Consider the following 18,124-nt stretch of genomic DNA (forward strand, 5'->3'; position numbering starts at 1 on the left):
GAATAGGGAGTTGGTACCTTAAATGCAGAAAATAGTAGCAGTGCCGCCGTGGAAATTTTATGGCACGAGGAAGATAGGAGGATGTGGAATTTAAAACGTGTTTTGATTGTTGAGGCATTTAATATTTCAACACGTGGAAGAGCTGGAAGTGCAGAAACAAAACCCACGTGGGGAAAAAGGTTCATACTACTTTTGTAACCAATAATAAACATTGTCTCATGACCACAACAGGAACTATTATTTTGTTTTTATATACATAGGTGGTGGCTTTCAAATTTAGGTTTTTTATTTTGGAGAATCGGTCATATCTCATCATACTATTAAACTCTTAAATCAGAAATTCTTAAGTATTGAGACGTTATTTTATTTTTATTTAATAATTAAGAAATTTTTTTTAATGATGTTATGAAATATTTTTTTAACAATACGTAAAAGTATTAAAAAAAAAAATATATATATATATATAAAAGCAAAAAAAATTCCACGGTAATCGGGCCGATCCCATGTGTGGCTGTGTGGCTGTATAGCCACTCTTTTTTAATATATTCTTGGGCGTGAGTTTGATAATCTGAGACCACTTTTTAAGAAAAGTCGACATTAAGCCGGAACATTCAAGGGGGGTCGTGGACCCGTGGTCCAATTCAGGCAGTTCCTGTTTCCGGCGGAAAGCCTTTGGTTTTTGTCCGACTGTTCACGAGCTTAACGTGTCGAATATTGGACGCGGCACGTGGCTGGATCGAAATAAATCAGCGATTCAAAGAAAATGATAGTTTCTCTTGAAGTTGCTCCTTTAATTTAATCATTTATGTATTTTATTTTATTTTTACTTAATAATTAAAAAAGTAGTTCTTACTGTATTGATATTTTTTTTCTTTTTTAAAAATATTTAAATATGTTTAAAAAAATCTTTAAAATAAAAATAAAAAAAATATCATTTTTATACTAATAGACACCAAGTGAGCAAATTTGAATGGAATCGTAGTACTACCTATATTAATAAGGTAGTGGGTACCGAACGATCAGTATAAAGGGTTTGGCTACTATTTTGGTCACGTTGCCAACGAAAATTTCTCTCTTTCCAATCCGATCGACAGTTCATTTCCATTAACTGGGGCCAGCTTTAGGTTGTGATGGACATAAACACAACCCTTTTTTTTTTTTTTTTTTTTAGCCCCATTTTGTACGTGCATCTGCTCACTGGGCTGAACTTGTGATTTGAAAGTAGGTCCGGATTGAAACGGAAGCTACTTTGCATTTGCTCCACCAAACAAACATGAGGAAAATTTTTAGAACAAGTTTTATTTTATACGAAAATTAATTTTATATTTCTCGACCCAACAATATTGTAGCAACATATACTAGTTCTATTTAATTCGGCTGTTGTCTTTTGAGGACTGAATAATAAAGTAAAGCATAAATTAAAGGACCATTATCAAAGGCATATAGGTTTGTTTTTCTTTTTCGTCTTTTTTTTGGTTGGCACCAGCATCATTTAATCTGTCGTGTGAAAAAGAAAACGCCATTTTCACTGAAAAAACAATAATTTCTTTTTTCCATTCAAAATGTTGAATTTTGAATAAAATTAAAAAAGATGCAAATTAATCTAGAAAATAAAATTCACTACTTTTATTATTTAAGAAGGTTCATGTAGAAGAGGTTCTATAGGTTTTAGTCAAAGAAAAACTATACTTTGCATCTCATTTAATTTCACCAATCTGATTGTCATATGCGTGCTCTAAAAACAATCCTTAATTAAAAGTCAGGAATATGGAGAGAGTCAATTCGTGAAAATTCGTCGGAGAATCGTAACCGGCATCCATAGAACCCAAGTGTCGACATTACCATGATATGGCGGTATAGATGGACTATCTTCTCCTTATCTGCATCGGGTCAACAATTTTAAGCTTCACCGTTACATCGATAGTCCCATCACCAACTAACAAGTCTGCAAAAACCTTTTTATCCCCTCCCCCCTCCCCACCAATAGATTAGTCAGCAAAGAAGCAAAACTTTGATAATAATGCCTTTTTAGGTGTCGGTCATGAAGATAATGACAATGCATTGTTAAGCAATATAAATAAGGAACTTCGATTGGCTGTCGGCAGCTGGAAAAGCAACGAAGAAGAAATCCTATATCAACCCTCCTTAAAAGAAAACAGGAAAAATATAGTTGCAAGCATAGTTATGCACTAATCTATGCACTAATGTGATGTGATTGGTCAAAAAGTAGATTTTATTGAAAACAGTGTTAATTTAAATTTTAAGTATGAATAAATCAGTATTGGTACACAGATTAGTGCGCAACTGTACTTGTATGTAGCAAAACTCAAGAAAACAAATACTGAAAGCCTTGTTTAAATCTTTGAGCGGTGCTACTCCGCTCATTTTGATATATTTCTTTTCTTTTTTCTTTTCAGATTTTTTTAATATATTTAAATATTTTTAAAAAATAAAAAAAATATCAATATAGTTAAAATTACTTCTTTAATTATTAAATAAAAAAATATATGACTAACGGTCGTTTTAAAGAGATACGAAGAAAGGGCACACAAATATTTTCCTTAATTTTTACCTTACTTGAAAAGGTCCTCCACTATTTCCCTCCATGTGGATTTAGCTGAACATCGTTGGAGCAGAAGCCTGCTGCTCTGCCCCCACTTTAAATTCATTTCATTGGCCTAACTGGAATGTCACTCACTCAGAGGATGTTTCTATAGTTACTTTTTTCTGGTTCAATCAGCATACAATTTAGAACAATCATAGTCCAAAACTGATTGAAGAATAACATATATATTATAATGGATGTTCTACTTACACCCCAGAGACGATGAGCAATTTTAGTAATCAATTGCAAAGTATCGGTGAAATTACACAATAATGTAATAAAAATTACAATAAAATTAAAATTAAAACGAAGTCAGTTTGAATTGAGGCACGAAAATCTTGCTTTCTTTGAAAAGATTCAAGCCCTCTGCAGTGTATAAAGTCTTAATTTAATCGGTATAGCAGAACTCATTTTGACTTGACTCCTCAAAGATACATCAGTTTAACTGATCGTCGTATAGTCAAAACCAACTCTACACGAGTGATTGAACTCAAAACTCTACTCAAATAACACATCTCTACTATCTGGAAACTCTCTCTAAAACATATATTTGCACGTATCTATTTCTATTCTTTTATCCATCAAACTCTTCTAAATTATATATCAAGAAATAAGTCGTTAGATCATTTTTAAAAGAAAAATGATATTTGCAATCATAATTATACAAACAGTTTTTGAAAAAAATAAATTAATACGGGATCCACATGAAAAAAAAAAAAGTTAACTTTTTAATCGTAGATTCCACTCTTTTTCAAAATAATTACACGTCGATTACACACTTAACGACTATACGTAACATTATTCTTTTAAAAACACCATACGTGCTGATCCATCAAAATGATATTATTTCAAATCAAGAAATAAAAGCCAAATAAATAAAACCTCAATAAAGCTGCAAAATTATGAAAGAAACGTACAAAGCCATAAACTTAGTTTTACTTGTAGTTATCCCTAAGAGTACTAAAAAGTAGGGGTATACAGGAGCCGATCAAATCGACTGTGAACCAATCAGACCGACGGCCGGAATACGAAATTGGCCGAAACTAACAAAGAACCAGTCGGCGGATGAGAAGAAATTAAGCAAAACTGACATCGACGATTCAGCGCCGGTTTGGACTCTTAGAAAACTGCTGAACCAACCGATTCAATTTATTTACTTATTTTTTAAAATATATGTATATAAAACGACACCGTTTGACTTAAATAAGTAAAACAGCATCATTTAGGGCACGAATATTTAAAAAAAATATATAATAACACCGTTTCAAAATGAGTTAATATTCCCCCACCCCTCTCCTTCTTCCCCACGCCCGTTCTTCCCTCTACAACTACGTTCTTCATCCATGGTAGACGACAGCACGCGTCTGGAATTTTCTTCCTCAGTTGCTCCTCCTTCACAGAAGATGTCGACAGTAAACTGATCATCTGCCAACTCAAATCGAGACCGATATGATCAGTTTTCTCTCCCTAAATTCTCGGTTTCGATCGGTTTAATAGAAACTTTGAAGAAGTCGGTGGTGTCTCGGTTCGGTACCGAAACCGACACCAAATCCATCTGTATACAACCCTACTAAAAGTCCAGCTATGAGGTATTAACACCAACGTTTGTATAAGAATAAAAAAATAACATCAGCAAAGTAAATGAGAAGTCCTCTAGCCTCAGCAAAGTAATTTACTTTCACAGATAACGGCTTGTTTTTATTCAAAAAGCTCAGCTGGGTTATTGAATAAAAGGATAAATAATCAGTCCTTTTTTTTTTTTTTTATAACAACCGATCGGCTAAAGAAAAAGTGTGCGGCCTATGTTATTCATAAACCGTAAACGTTACTTGAATGTCAAAGTAAATGGTTAACAGACAGTAATGACTTTTAAGAAAACGTTGATAATTATCACAAAAGAAACGTTATTAATAAATAATATTTATTAAAAAATACCAACACTAAGCATGTTGCTGGACAAACGTAGTAAGCTCCCCACAAACAGAGATTCATAGACACCCATGAGCACAGAAAAACCTCCAGGATAGGGGAAAAAAACTCTATAATTACACGTCATGTTTCATTAAGCAAGGATAATACACCACTCCCCACTACTTACATTCTCCATATACATGGTGCCTGTTACCATCTAAGTCGCATCTTTCTTGCCTTCCTCGGTCTTTTCCTATTTAGCCTATTCCATCCTAGTGCAAGTCAGACTATGCTTCATTGGAAAACTAAATAAAAAATTAAAGAAGAAGTTGTAACAAAATTCAATTTGAATGTAACCTCAGCTCCCATCAATTTCCATCGAGAGAAACTAGTTCCTCAGACAATTCCTGGACCAATAATCCAAAGATAGCCAGCTCAATCTCTAGTGCTGTCTCTCCTGCCTGCTGCTGATTTCTCTTCCACCCTTCTAGCTCTTTTATGAGATCTTGCTCTACCATCATGTCAATGGTGTTGGATTCCACCTCTTTCCATGATTCCAACCTCTTACAAACCCTATTCACCGCCTCTTCTCTATTATCAAAGTCATCCTGTTCTCTTCTATCCTCGATGATGAGATCTGAAACCAATCTCTTCATGTCCTCTGGGATTTGCCGCAAACTCTGGAAGTGGGATTTGCACAGGACTTCCATAAGAAACCTATCAACATTCTCTTCTCTGCATGATGCTTCCAGCTCATCTTCAATTTCATCTTCTTCCTCTAGGTCATCATCATTATGCTCATAGTCATCATCCTCTTCTTGTTCTAACATTCTTTTCTCAAGCTCAATTGGATCTAATCCAGCCAATTTCTCAAATCTACGAAGCTTGTGCAATAGCTGCTGCTTTGCTCCTGCAAATATCCAACAGGCAAACAAAAGGCAAATCATAATAAATCACTTGCTTTATGATTCATAAACTTTGGCACTAGTTCTGTGATAAATTTGCATTAGACTGCTGCTTTAAATCTACAAGTTGATTTAGTTCAATACAGGTAACGGCCAAGCTACTATACCGTACCCATATCAAGCCTATACCATTCTCCATTCCATCACAAACAGGGAAGAAAGGTTTATTTAGATATCTTTCACAAATTATACATGAATTGATTCAGAGAGTAAGAGAATAGATAGCTTGGCATAGTTATATATACCCACTAAATCACTTTGGACAAGACTACTAAACAATGGACAACTCATAAACATGAAACTAAAAAAAATACAGAAACCAGGACTTTTCTTTTCTGATAAGTATATCAATTTGAAAAAGGAGAAACAGGAGGAAAAGACGTAGTATTCGCACTTCTGTTCTCGAAATTCAAAGCATTTGCACTTTGTAAGCAATAGACTAAGTTTATATGCTTTGTTAAAAAGGATGTAGTAAATTCAACAAGAACATTGTAAATTTAGCGCATCTCAATTCAGTACTAGTTTACAGCATAGTCCAAAATTTAAATTCAACTTACTATCATTTTTCACTTTTAACACTACAATTGACTGACTCCATCTGTACTATCATTTTTCACTTATAAGTTGTAACTGACAATCAGGACAAATCAAGTACAAGAGAGGTTCAGTTCCCACAAAGTACAAGAGAATCAAGACATTTGCCACTCTCATAACTAAAGTTATGCCACCGATAAGTAACATTGACAGCGAAAATAATATTGAATGGACCTATGAAGACAATCTAACGGTAAATATAGAGTCACAAAAGAAGTTAAAAGTATGAAAAAGAACAACTAATTCTTGGGTTTTGAGCCTCAATTTTCCTATCAGAAGGAACTTGACGAGCACAAGCTTTCACACCACAGACTCATCGATGTACAAAGGCTTAAACAAGCACGTCTATAAGACTGTTGAAGAAAAAGAAATAGCACTAAGGAGATATCAAGAATAAGGGAAAGTCAGTTCCTAAAGGTATATGAGAAACATCTGAGATCCCTTTCGAGTATTACTGTATTTTTTGTGCCCCATTGCTGCCACACATCAGTATGGCAATTACCTCATTTAATAAATGCTTTCAAGAAAGTTTAGGCAAACGTTAAATACCTTTTTTTTTTTTTTTTGATAAGTAGGCAAACGTTAAATACTTGAACCATGAGCATATAAGAGGTACCAAATTGTATGTACTAAAATTCAAATGAATTTGGTTGACAATTGCACGGTCCAATCCAATTAATTGAAGAGACTCCTACAGTTAATACAAATCTCCAACCATCAAAGATGGGTCACATATGATGTTAAAACTTTGGCGGTGTCCATTTTGTCGATCAAATTAAGTCACATTAACGAGACTACGAGAGTTGTCACATACCCAATGACCAAAACACACCTGTTCAACCTACAATCTTTCAATGGATCCCACCTGGATACTATGACTCATAATCAACACAATCATGTAACCATAACCATCAATATATTACTGTACCAGACAATAAGGTTGTCATCAAGCAAAAGCAACTGGTACAATTGTAATTTAGTTCATTGATAATGTCCACACAACCAACAAAGAATGGAACAAAAGTTCAATAATTTAGTACGAATTTATAACTTGTTACATACTTTGTACAAGGGCATAGCTGCATTCGTGATCAAAACTGCCCTCCTCGTGCTCGTCCTCGTCCATGTCCTCATCTTCATGTCTATCGTCATCGTCCTCGAATGGAGGGTCCAATACAGACACTGGACTGCACTGCTCTTTCTCTTCCTCTTCTTGGAATTTTTCGAGAGCCCCCGCCTCAGAAATGTCTTTTTCCTATTAGAATTCATAACTACGTTAATTAAAACATGAACAATTTTCACAATTGAGCCACAATTTATTTGCAGAAGTTGTCATCTGAATTTCGTTGGTAAATTTAGATCAAGACTCGGATCATAATTGTTGGTTGTTGACTTCAATCCCAATCTTTAGCAAATAAGCACAAAAACAATATTCAAGAAAAAGGGGTGTCGGAGTTTATTACTGGTAACAAAAAGAAAAAACAAAAAGGCATTTGTCATTTTCGGGAAAATAGTTAGCTAATATAGAAAGATTCGCACGTCGAAGGGTGGAGTTAGAAGCTTAAATGACATATATAGCCCTTAAAATGGCCTAGTCATCGACAGTTATGATTTACGGGTAACATTTTTACATTTTTGCTGTACTATTGTCATTGATGGCAAGATTCCGGCCACTTCGAAGGACATGGACAATGTTGCCGACAATTCACAAACCGAGTCAATTGGTACAGTCCAACAAGCACAATATTTTTGTAAGATAAAATCGGTAATTTTCACCGTAAAATAAAGTAAGAGGTAAAAGAATTCGCGTTAAAAAAGAAAAGACAAACCTCTCTTTTGTGGCGACTAGGGGATACCGCGGGTGACGTGAACTCGGGGGTCCGACGGCCCAGCGATGGACTTCTTTGGAGCACGAAACGGAAAGGGCTTTCGCAAAATTGTTTGTCGCAGCAAGAGAAATCTGCATCTTCTCTCCGTTTGGTCAACAATTCAATTACTTCAGAGTCTACGGATTGGCTACTACTTGAGAAATCGAGGTCCAAAGACCTTTCCTCATTACTTTCTGACCAAATCGCACTACTAGGCCTACCATTACAAGAACAAGAATACGTCGTCTCACAAGCACTTTTATCGGAAGCACTTTTGTCCTCCATGGCCACAGTTTTTTTGTGCATTCTTTTCAGGCTTTCGTTGGAGGTTCGGCAAACTGATGAATCCCATTTCAGAATGTCTTTCACTGAGACGTTAATTCTATCGCCTTCAATCTCGCGATTTCGGCCCCAGTGGGTCAGTCTCTTTACTATTGACCCAAATAAACCAAATCCATGGTTTTTGTTTTGGGCTTTGGATTTTGAAGCTGATGACTGTTTCTGAATTCTCAGAGAAGCTTCAAGAAGAATAGCTGAGGTTTTGGCAGGAATGTGGAGGAAAATGGCATTTGGGCTTCTGCAAGGGCTCTTGGCCGGAGATGAAAAATCGAAGAGTGGAGATTTCCTGAGGTCCGGGGAGTCGTGGAAGGAGAGAAAGCAAGCGTTTTTGCAAAAGCTTCCAGGAAAGCTCGGCGTTTTGGAGATGGATTTTCGTTTCTTGATAGCTTGTAACTGGGTCTTGGGTGAGGGCCCTTTGAGTCGGCAGCGTCTGTCAGCAATGTAGTTCTTGAGAAGGAATGGCTCTTGGTCTTCTTCCAGTAGCTCGTGTAAGTGCTTTTGAGCCATCATTCAGAGTCTGAAAGAACGCGGGTATTGGCAAAAGAAGAAAATGTATTTGAAAACTGATTACAGAAGAAAGCTTGCAACTTTAGGCCGTGTATATAAGAATTTCGGCAACATGAAACAGTTGAAGAGATTTCAACTGAAGTGGAAGTTCCGAAGGGGAGGACCAAGGTGGGGCGACTTGGTAACAAAATATACCGGGGAGAGAGAGAGAGAGAGAGAGAGAGAGAGGAAAGAATACGGAGACTTCCCGATTCAAATGTGATAGGTATACAACTTCGAGGCAAGGCAGTGTGATAAACAAATTATTATAAAATAATAGCTACAAACATGGACAAAAACTTGGCAGCAAATTGTAGGTGAGCCGTAAGTGTATGTAAATAGATACAGAAGAAATATAGTATATACTATACTAGAAATCTACAATATAGTATTACAGTTTTGGCCTGTTGCCCTCATCATGTAAATTGACAAAACAGTACCGTATATCATCAAGTCTTATATCTTTTGATTGTAGACAAACTTTCGCTGGTTTGGGTCAATTGCTAGCCTTTATACCATAACTATCATTATCAAATAGGTGCTAATGGTGAATATTCCTTACAGTGAAATCGGTCCTCTTTTTCTCCCTCCAAAATAGAAAATGATTTACGCATAATATTTTTAATATTATATTTTATAGCAATGTGTTAAATACAATGTATTTTTATAAAATATCTTATAAAAAATGTTATTATTTTATAAAAATATTATCATCTTATAATATTATTATAAAATATATTAAAAATATATATTGTATGTATCGTTACTCCGCATAATATCATTCCTAGTAACAGTTAACTAATTTATAAATACCAGAGAATAGTGTTTCTTTTGGATTGAAACTCAGGAGTTTAACTGACACCCTTAACAATTTATTTTTAGTTCTTGTAAATTAAGTTTCGTTTTTTTTTTTTTTTAAATAGATTATATTATTTGTTAAAGATGTGTTATAGCCACGATTACATAAAAGTGAATCAACGGACTGAGGTGCATTTTTGTGATCCATCAAATTTAGTTTTTAATAAAAATAATTTTATAATGTAATAAATTATATCGAATCACATCAATTTTTTATATTATTTTTATATAATTATTTTGTAATTAAAATATTTTTTTTTTATAAAATGGCTTATACGGTAAACATGGCATAATTTTTTTTTTTTAAAACGGAGGAGCAGGACAAATGAAGTAAATTATGAGATTCTTAAGAAATTGTGAAAAACATTGTTTAATTAACCTTTAAAAAAAAATATGGTGAATGAAAAGCTAGCTGTAAGACCATTAGTATTGGTTTGGATAAATTCATCTTTAAATTTGATCAATATCAATACTTTTTTACATTTACCTATTCTATTTAAATTCAAACCCTACATTAGATTAGTCATTCATTTTTTATATAATAATAAAATATTATTAAATTAATAATTTTTTTATTTAATTTATTTTATAACATTTTGTAATTCTACCAATTAAATGTTAATAATAATTATATTCTAATTAAATTAATATTAGAAAAAAGTATTATTAAATGTTAATAATAATATTATTATTATATTAAATTAATATTACAAAAAAGTATTATTAAATGTTAATAGTAATTATATTCTAATTAAATTAATATTAAAAAAGTATTATTAGATGTTAATAGTAATTATATTCTAATTAAATTAATACTAAAAAAGTATAATTAAATGTTAATAATAATTATATTCTAATTAAATTAATATTAAAAAAGTATAATTAAATGTTAATAATAATTATATTCTAATTAAATTAATATTAAAAAATTATTATTAAATGTTAATAATAATTATATTCTAATTAAATTAATATTAAACAAAGTATTATTAAATGTTAATATTAATTATATTCTAATTAAATTAATATTAAAAAAAGTATTGTTAAATGTTAATAATAATTATATTATATTTAATTAATATTAAAAAATATTATTAAATGTTAATAATAATTATATTCTAAATGTTAAATGTTAATTATATTTTAATTAATTTAATTTATTTGTTTAGAATGAGAAATTAATATTTTAATATTTGATGAATGAATAATAATTTTTTATTTTTAGCCAATCATTATAATAAAAATTTAAATTATTTTAAATTTATTCAATTCAATAGGAATGATTTTTTAGTTAAATTATGTAAAATTTGATCAAATATCTTATTTTACCGAGCCAAGGAGGATAGCCTAAGAAAGATGGGAAGAAGTGGGATTGGGGGAGCAGCCTCGGCGGCACTAGAGCCAAAACAGGGGAAAGCTAACGACAAAAGACACAATTACCGCGCGTGCCGTCTGAGTCACCTACACACTCCGACAGTCCGACGAACCGGATCTTGACCCTATCTTTGACAATTCTCGAAAGGGCACTCCCCCTCGCACTCTGTTCGCTCATCTTGATTACCTCTGCCTGGCAATTCAGGCCCTAGCAAACGTGCGTACGCCATGCGTGTGAGAGCGTCCTGCCCTGCCAGTCGTACCCCTACCTTTTACCTGACTCGTCTATTTCCACTATATCACCTTTAATTTAAATTTCAAAAAAAAAATTACATTTTTTAATTTTACCCATTTTGTAATTTGTCGTCTAGACTCTACAGGCCTCGAGAAAGGCCAAGCGTGACCCACTTGATTTAACAGTTTCGGGGCTACTTTTTTCTGTGCTGTATCAAATTTTACTCTACTTTTTGAAATGAATGACAACCGATGTGCTTTTCCACGTCTCGTTTTATATATGTAATACATACAACTATGGCATCTGCTTGGTATAGTCAATCGGATTGGTATGGCGTATTAGAGTTTATAATTAAATTTTAAATATAAATAAATAAATAAAAATCTAGCATAAATCGGAACACAAAAGATGCATGTGAAAGTCTAGCTCTACTTCTGTTCTTTGCTCACTTATCATTGTTAGCAGATGTTGAAAGAAAAAAACGTGTTTAAATCGGCATTATTAGCAGCTAACAGAAATCAACCAACTCGGAATATCTCTCAATGTTCAGCTTTCCAAATATTAAATATCTTGTGGAATGCAGGTGGAGCATGGCAGCAAGATCTTCTCACCTCTTTTCAGCTAAAAAAAGAAGCAAAAAAAAAAAAAAAACAATTATATAAATTATAAATACCAAGTGGTAAAGTGAAACTACATGCTTTCTTAATTCTATTATAACCAGGGAACTTTTGATTGAACGTGGAGGTTTGGTTTTCGTGAAAGAACGTCTGCATACGGCTAACTCGACTTGAAATAGCTATTAGCTAGGATGGCCTACGTAAAAATATAACATGGGTGACAACGAGAAATACAAAAAACACACAACCAGTTGCCAAGTACTTCTTATAACATCATTCAAACTGATTTTTACGGCCGGGAGAAGGCAACAAAAAACCCACATATCAACGAATACATGTGTGTGTGTATATAGTTCGTCCTTTGCGTTACAGTTCTACTAATCTTCACGTTTTTTTGTCTTTCCGTAGCTATATACTTAAGTCTTACAGTTCCATATGTCGGGTAGAGCCGTGCGTACATGCTCAAGTTAATTTAATAATGCAGGCATGCTGCATAATTACAACAACGATAACTTATTATAATATCCCATTCTCCAAAATATTGGCTAGCGTTTGCATGTTCTTTGCCTTCACCTCTCTTTTTTATCTGTGGTTTTTCTTAAAGAAAATTAAATAAATAAAATAAGTTTGAAAGTTTAAAGTTACATGGACGAGAATCTTCGGCCAAGTGGACTTGCTTTGTTGTCTCAATATCATTTAATCCTTACTAATCAATCCTTGATCCACCACTCCAAGCACGCTTAAGTGGGATAAGACTTTCAATCGAATTATTTAAAAAGACCTTTACTTTGTGGCCAATCAAGCCGTCCCAACCAGCTTATTCAACGTCGGAAAGTTATTATGAATCATTACTCCTATGAAAATTTGTAGTTGAAGCCCTAATTCCAATTCGGAAAGCTCTTACCAGTTACCACCCTATACAGCACTTCGGCCTTCCAGCTGGCAGCTTTATCGCTAAAATCTTGTCCAATTCCTGTAGTTAGAAGAGAAGCTGGCTTAAGTTGAAAGAATCTCCGTAAGTGCTGCAGCTAATGATTCGCTGTACTTGTCCTGATCGATCTCCCTTCTTGCTAGCTAGTGAAGCTATTTATTTTTCCTTCTACTGCAACATTCACTCCTAGATCTCAACTTGAGTGATCCTGTAATCTTGCGTTTAATCAAAAATAGTATTGGGATTTAAAAACCCAAAAAAGAAAAAGAAAAAGATAATCGATAATGCATGTCTAATTCAAAGAAGTTCAATAATTTAGCTAGCTAGATACTTGGGATGTTGTTATGATTCTGACCATTGGAAATTGAATGCGAAAGTTAAAGGGATTAATTTTCTAATTAGAAAGCCAAAAGATCATGACTAAAGAATATATATATATATATATATAATAGATTAAATATTTGAACGCCATGGATTGATTATTTTAGAGTTGGCACTTAAAAGCTAAAACTTTTTTCCAATGACGCGCGGGCCCCGCCCATAATTTGCATGGCTCGAGAGCTGCGATTACAAGTGCCAACCTATCAAATCCCAAGTACCTTAAAACGCTGTTGATTAGATGCTATCAAAATCTTCCTTAATTTTCAAATGAGCCTCGAATAAGTTAACCTTGTAATGCTGGTAGGAGATGAGACAAAAATTTACAGATGCACCCTGTATTAATTAAGCAGAGACGTTGGTCAATTCACCAGTACCACTGTATCCGGCCAACTGCTTAAGAATATAATTTTTGATTTAATAATTTGCTATATATGTAGGCTTCTGAACAGACCGAGAAGTAAAAAATAAAATACTTTTGTATTCAATTGATTGACAAATTAACTGAATTGAAAATAAGGGAAAGAACTCAGATAATATTGTTTATTTTACGTTTCTTAATTGGTTTTGTAGCCTGTTGTTGGCAATGGCGCGCGGTGATCCTCCTAATCCTAAATATATATTTATATATATATATAAGATGTTATACTAGCTAGATCAGTTTGATGTGTTTGATATATGGTACGTTGTGTACCCAAGCTGTTTCAACTCTCAAGTTATGCTGCATTAGTCGTTGCTCATATAATATTTGGGATCAATTCATTAAAAAAAGGGCCCAATATTGTAGCACCATGTGCGAGGAAGCGTGCATTATATATTTGAGCCGATACTTTAATTTGTAATCCTTTTTTTTTTTTATCTCCATGGATTTAAATTTGATTTTAGTTTGATCATTGTCGACAAAACCTTGTCATCATTAATTTACACTAGCAATGCTTTTTTATAAAGCACGTTTTTTCGTTAGGCTGTTATATGGTATTAAATGCAAATTTTTTATTGACCATATGAGTTTCGAGCTTCTTTTTTTTTTTTTTTTTTTTTTTTAGCAAGATTTGCATAATATATTAAAAGACAACTAAAGTTTACAAAGTTATAAGGGAATAATTATACATATAGAGGGGGTGGGTCTTTCCCACTATGGAAATTCAATAAAGAATGAGGGATTTGGATTAAAGGGATGTTACTAAAGGCTCGTGTCTCTGCTGCCCATTGCGCGAGATTATGCGCGCATCGATTTAAAGATCGATGAATTTTTTTCACCTTCCAGTCTTTAAAAAAATGAAGATGATGGTTGATATAATTGATGAATGGGTATAAGGTCCAATTCAGAATATGATCGGAATTACTAATTGCATGGATGGTGATACTTGAATCCCCTTTAATAAATAATTTTTCTATTCCTTTTTTTTTCTTCTTCGATGGCCATCAAAGCTGCACTTGCTTCTCCAATATTTGGATTCTCTACTGTTGCTGAAATCTGTTTTTGTAAAGAATATTTCTCCTGTTTCGATCATTTCACCCTCCCATATATATTATGTTATGGACAGAATTATTATAAACATAAATAGATTATATAAAATAAATTTATATATTAATATAATTTTATAGAATTTGTTAAAAATATTTTATAATAAAAATAATTTTATAATTTGATATATTATATTAAATTACATTAAGTTATAAAATTATTTTTCTATAATTATTTGCTAATTTTAAAAGTATTTTCCGTTTCTGAGACTCCCCATCCATGATGCTGATTCCATCATTCCACTGCTAACTTTGGCCCGTGTAATAAATGGCAGGACAAAACGACCACGCAACCTTTCTACCAGCAACATTTAGTAAATCTACGGGCCCCTCCACACAATAGGCCGAAAGCCCTAAACTTTTCTCAGACGACAAAAGAAAGACGAGACGGTTTCCTGCAAATGCACCGTCATTCGATGCATCAAGATGGAAAAAAATAATTAAAAAAAATCAGCCAATCCTGGGCGAGTCTAACTTCCACGTGTGTATGGTTGAAAGAACCGAATCCACGTGTCAGAGACGGTCGGATATTTGTCCGCGTACGGTTGTGGGCCGAGCTCTTCCACCGTAGCAAACCGCACATGTGGCCCCGTATGCGACGCGGCAGTACCCCTCTGCATCGGATACCATATATAACATGATTGCATTATTCTCGAATTCGCATTTTTATCAAATGTAATGCTTTTGACGTGGCTATACCAGAATCATTAACACAAGATCATTACCGTGTTGTGGAATTGCCATCCTCCTTGTCCGTTTGGTTTCTGTGCTTCAGTTTTTTTGACTTTATAATTTAACAAATCATATTATATCATATTAGTGTATGAGATTATTTTTTATGTAATTTATTTAGAATTAGAGTATTTCCTTTTAATATATATTACAAGAAGTGATCAGTTTATGAATAAAAGTTTTGATAATATTCTTAATTATTCATACCATGCACTATGCAGCATATGATATAGAATTCATTTTTTTAATGACGTCAACAAGTCAAAGTGTGAAAGCCCACCTCAAGTTCTCAACTCCACCGCTATGATTATAAACAAGAGTTTTAGCGTTTCTTAATTTCCGACTATCATACTCTTTTCTCAACGTGTAGTCTCCTATTTAGAGGCCCACAAAAGTACAAAACCTCCCATTGGCAGCCTTATTATTCAATTGAGATGGGTCACTCTAACAGGAAACATGCAAATCTTGTGCATGTGTGTGTATGAGAGAGAGAGAGAGAGAGGATTCTCTTCATCTAGCCATGAGGCACATCAAAGGAATGGATAACGCCGGCCGGAAACCTAACACAAATCAAGCCTAAGATCATATGGAGATGGGTACATAGATTCTGGCTGGAACATCTCATCAATTATGTTTATTCTATTCTAAATGCATTTTGTCCAGATACTTTCATTTGACTATTCGAGTAATGGGACAAAGTCTTGTCGTTTCATGTTTAAAGAGATCAAATCTGTGAATGTATGTTCCTCCATACTGCATCAAACGACGACAATAAAAGATCAGTCGGCTGCACACCGTCGTACGGGCATCTTCCCGGCCAAAACAATATGTTTTAGCTTCTCACTCTAACATGCTTTTGTTGATAAAAACATGCTTAATTAGTGCGACATTAAACTCGTCTAATTTAATTTGCTGAAAGTATCTTGGAAGCTTCTTACAAATAATTAATAAAACCACTAGCTGTATGCGAACCAGACAAGAAGCAATACCTTATCCTCTCGCTTATGGCATCCACATTGGCTTGGCCAAATGGGATGCTTTATCAAATTTGATATAATTTAACTCAAAAATCCTTCACATTGGATTGAACAAATCTAAAATAATTTAGATTTTTGCTACAGTGATTGGCTAAATATGGAAAACTACTATTCATTCATCAAATATTAAAATATTAATTTGTCATTCAAAACAAATAAATTAAATTAATTAGAATATAATTAACATTTAACATTTAGAATATAATTATTATTAACATTTAATAATATTTTTTAATATTAATTGAATATAATATAATTATTATTATTATTAACATTTAATAATATTTTTTAATATTAATTTAATTAGAATATAATTATTATGAAAATTTAATAATACTTTTTTAAATATTAATTTAATTAGAATATAATTACTATTAACATTTAATAATACTTTTTAATATTAATTTAATTAGAATATAATTACTATTAACATTTAATAATACTTTTTAATATTAATTTAATTAGAATATAATTACTATTAACATTTAATAATACTTTTTTGTAATATTAATTTAATATAATATAATTATTATTAAAATTTAATAATACTTTTTTTAATATTAATCTAATTAGAATATAATTATTAACATTTAGTTGGTAGAATTATAAAATGTGAGAAAATAAATTAAATAAAAAATTTATTAATTTAATAATATTTTATTATTATATAGAGAATGAATGGCTAATCCAATATGGGGATTGAATTTTAATAAAATAGGTAAATGTTAAAAAGTATTAATATTAACTAAATTTAAAAATGAATTTAGTCAAACCAATGTCATTACTCTTATTCTAATATGAATATATATTAATATTGATAAAAAAAAAATGAAGAAACAAGAGAAGCCCAGTTTCTCAATGGGCTTAAACTACAGCCGACACAAAGGCGAAGGCACAGAAAATTGAACAATGGGGGATTGTCATTGTGGGCTGGTAGATTCTCATGTAGTTATATAACAGCTACAAGATATTGAAAATTTTTAACATGGGCTTTTGGGCTTTTTTATATAAAAAATTATATTAATTATCTTTACACACTACATATTATTTTTCTTCGTATTAAACGTATAGTATATAGATAATGAGTAAAAAATTTTAATTAATTTAAAAAAATTAAATTAATAAAAATTAAAAAAATATACAAATTTAAAAATAAATGTATTGTGTGAAGATGATGAATAACATACTCATAACATGAAATTCATTGGACAACGGTCAGGTTCGGGAGCCCAAGACTGGTCGGTAGCGTCCATGAAAGGAAAGGTATCGAGCGTTAAGCAACAGCGACTACACAATGGGGGGCTCACTTTGGAAAACTGCAAATGGATTATGGAATGGTTCTCCATTTGTCCTTTTTATTTACAGTTCTAAACGAAAAATAAAAAAACACCGAAGTTTTTGCTCCTGTTCTTCGCTTCTGAAATCTTGTAAACAAAAGAGGAGGAGAACTTGTACGGCACTTAAGCACGCTGGACTGTTGAACAAACGAGCTCCCCTTAATGGGCTATGTTGATATTCAAATATATTCAAAGTATTATATACTGTAATTTAACTCTATTTGACAAGAGCATTGATAAAAATATTATAATAAAAAAGAAATAAAAACA

At 32.6% G+C, this 18,124-nt stretch overlaps 1 protein-coding gene across 1 annotated transcript; it reads right to left on the minus strand.

The window, feature by feature from the left end:
- Positions 1-4,608: 4,608 nt before the first annotated feature.
- LOC122277756 lies at positions 4,609-9,074 on the minus strand. Its single transcript, XM_043087886.1, has 3 exons — positions 7,905-9,074; positions 7,138-7,330; positions 4,609-5,426 (listed from the first exon to the last, which is right to left on the minus strand). Exons 1-3 carry the CDS (start codon positions 8,790-8,792, stop codon positions 4,885-4,887), a joined length of 1,623 nt encoding a protein of 540 aa, XP_042943820.1. The 5' UTR covers positions 8,793-9,074; the 3' UTR covers positions 4,609-4,884.
- Between the last annotated feature and the right edge of the window lie 9,050 nt (positions 9,075-18,124).

The sequence above is a fragment of the Carya illinoinensis genome, chromosome 9 (assembly GCF_018687715.1).
Source record: "Carya illinoinensis cultivar Pawnee chromosome 9, C.illinoinensisPawnee_v1, whole genome shotgun sequence".
Lineage (NCBI taxonomy): Eukaryota > Viridiplantae > Streptophyta > Magnoliopsida > Fagales > Juglandaceae > Carya > Carya illinoinensis.

Coding starts and splice junctions, on each gene's coding strand:
- LOC122277756 (XM_043087886.1), bottom strand. CDS start 8,792: ATGATGGCTCAAAAGCACTTACACGAGCTACTGGAAGAAGACCAAGAG. Junction 7,331..7,904: donor CTAGTCGCCACAAAAGAGAG/GTTTGTCTTTTC, acceptor GAATTCTAATAG/GAAAAAGACATTTCTGAGGC. Junction 5,427..7,137: donor CAGCTATGCCCTTGTACAAA/GTATGTAACAAG, acceptor GGATATTTGCAG/GAGCAAAGCAGCAGCTATTG.